General features: G+C 41.5%; 1 protein-coding gene across 1 annotated transcript in view; it reads right to left on the bottom strand.

Annotated features, from left to right (window-relative positions):
- The window catches only part of arr3a (arrestin 3a, retinal (X-arrestin)), a 7,810-nt gene that overhangs the window by 4,797 nt on the left and 513 nt on the right, over nucleotides 1-2,500 (bottom strand). Inside the window, exons 2-6 of the mRNA XM_046860820.1 lie at nucleotides 1,947-1,975; nucleotides 1,814-1,844; nucleotides 1,604-1,664; nucleotides 1,245-1,289; nucleotides 592-785 (exon numbers count right to left, since the gene is read on the bottom strand). Coding sequence (XP_046716776.1) covers nucleotides 592-785; nucleotides 1,245-1,289; nucleotides 1,604-1,664; nucleotides 1,814-1,844; nucleotides 1,947-1,957 — 342 coding nt within the window. The 5' untranslated portion in view covers nucleotides 1,958-1,975. The remainder of the gene's footprint in view (nucleotides 1-591; nucleotides 786-1,244; nucleotides 1,290-1,603; nucleotides 1,665-1,813; nucleotides 1,845-1,946; nucleotides 1,976-2,500) is intronic.

Here is a 2,500-nt window from a genome sequence, read left to right as displayed (position 1 = left end):
TAAATGCTGTTTGTGGACTACAGTTCAGCGTTCATCACCATCATTCCCTTCACGCTCACCTATACAGGAGTTTAAAAACCTGGAGAGATGGTGCCAGGAGAATTAACCTTCTCCTGAACGTCAGCAAGACTAAGCAGTTGATAGTGGACTTCAGCATGAAGCAGGAGCGGCCATACCAACCGCTAAACATCAACTGGACCCCAGTGGAGAGAGTGGACAGTTTCTGGTACCTAGGTGTTCACATCACACAGGACCTGTCTTAGAAGCCCAGCAGCGTCTGAGGTGCTAAAGACTTTCTACACCTGCACTATTGAGAGCGTTCTGACGGGTAGCATCACTTCCTGGTTCGAGAACAGCACCATGCAGGACAGGCGAGCCCTCCAGAGGGTCGTGCGGTCAGCTGAACATACCATCCACACCGAGCTCCCTGACCTCCCTGACCTCTCTAGCTTTATTTTTCCTTTATGCTTAAATGCCGGACCGTCATAAAAAGCATTTCACTGCACGTCGAACTCTGTATGTATGTGTATGTGTGTGTGTGTGTTTGTGTGAGTGTGTGTGTGTGTGTGTGTGTGTGTGTGTGTATCTTACTTCGAATGTAAAGGCATACGCTTGTTCTCCAGCTTTCTTCAGCAGTGTGTTGTGCATGTCAGTGAGCTGGGGTTTGTGTCCTGCCTCAGGATAAAGCTGGATGTGATTAATCCAAATGTCCTTCCTGAAAATCAGCCCGATCACGTCCAGGTCCTCATTACCATACCGAAACGCACAGCACAGCTGGACCCACACTGTATACACACACACACACACACACACACACACACACACACACAAACACACACACACAATAAGTAAATTTCGTAAATTTCATAAAAATGAAGGAAAATAAAAAATAAAATAACTGTTTGTGTACACACACTCACACACACTCACACTCACACACGCATACACTCACACACGCCCACTCACACACACAAACATACACAAACACAAACATACACGCACACACAGAGACCCACACAAGGAAGGTCACACACAGACACACCCTCACGCACACACACACACACACACACACACTCACACACGCATACACTCACACACGGCTACACTCACACACGGCTACACTCACACACACAAACACAAACATACACGCACACACAGAGACACACACAAGGAAGGTCACACACACAGACACACCTCACGCACACACACACACTCACTCACACACACTCACACACAGAATTGACCTTTTCTGTCCCCTAGGTCTTTGGGGTCAATCTTCACCACACCCTCTGCAGGAAACACACACATTCATATATATACACACACACACACACACACACACACACACACACACACACACAGTAGGAGCTATTACACGCTTAAGTTCAGTTCTGAGTTATAAAGCAGTTTTACAGAAATATCAATAAATTACATTTTAGTGTAATAAAGTGTTTCATTATTCCCTTTACATTTATTGATTTATTGATGATGTAAATAGTAAATAGAAACAGAATCTCAGCAGAAACGGAACAATAATAAATAATTACACACTTTATTCTTTTATTTTAAACTTTATTTCAGTTCAGCTTTATTTGTTTCTTACCAACAGACTCCACGCTGTCCACATTATCAATATAATCCCTCTTTCCCAGGTACAGAGTGAGCTACACACACACACACACACACACACACACACACACACACACACACACACACACACACACAATCAGTAATGATCTTTATGGTTTTAATGAGTTTTTAATATTAATTTATTCATAACAATGATTAAAGTAGATTGTTGGGGGGGGCGTACCTGACCGTTACCACTGGTCTTCTTATAAACCCTGAAATAAAAGAGAGATAGAGAGATAAACAAACAAACAAATAAACAAACAAACTAAATAAATCAGTAAATAACTAGCCCACAGTGCAGTGCCGGTACTCACTTATCCACCATGTTTCCTGTTTCACTGATCTGTAAAAGAAATCACTATAGTGTTAAATACATTCACATCAGAGACACACAGCAGTTTGCTGCAGGGACGTGTGTGTGTGTGTGTGTGTGTGTGTAATGAGATTACAGAATTAGATTATGGATTTAAATCCACTTCAGTTGGATTTTTTTATAATCTTTACTACATTTAAAGACGTCTGAGTGTCATGTGCTTCATGTGGTTTTTTAGTGAGTTGTGTGTAGTGTGTGTTATTGTGTTGTGTAGTGGTTGTGTTGCACTGGTGGACAGTAAAAAAGTAAATGTATTTAACTGAAGTGTTTCCATGTGGTGAGATTTTTACTGTAACTTCACTACATTTGAAAGTTAAATATCTTCCTTTTTACTCAAATACATTAAACCGCTTAAATATTATTTACACTCATTCTGCATTAATTACTAAACAGTTATAAACATACTCCCTCTCTCTCTCTCTCTCCTCTCTCTCTCTCTCTCTCTCTCTCTCTCTCTCTCTCTCCTCTCTCTCTCTCTCTCTCTCTCTCTCTCTC

Source organism: Silurus meridionalis, chromosome 11, assembly GCF_014805685.1.
Source record: "Silurus meridionalis isolate SWU-2019-XX chromosome 11, ASM1480568v1, whole genome shotgun sequence".
Taxonomy (NCBI): domain Eukaryota; kingdom Metazoa; phylum Chordata; class Actinopteri; order Siluriformes; family Siluridae; genus Silurus; species Silurus meridionalis.
This window is presented reverse-complemented; position numbering and strand designations above follow the sequence as displayed.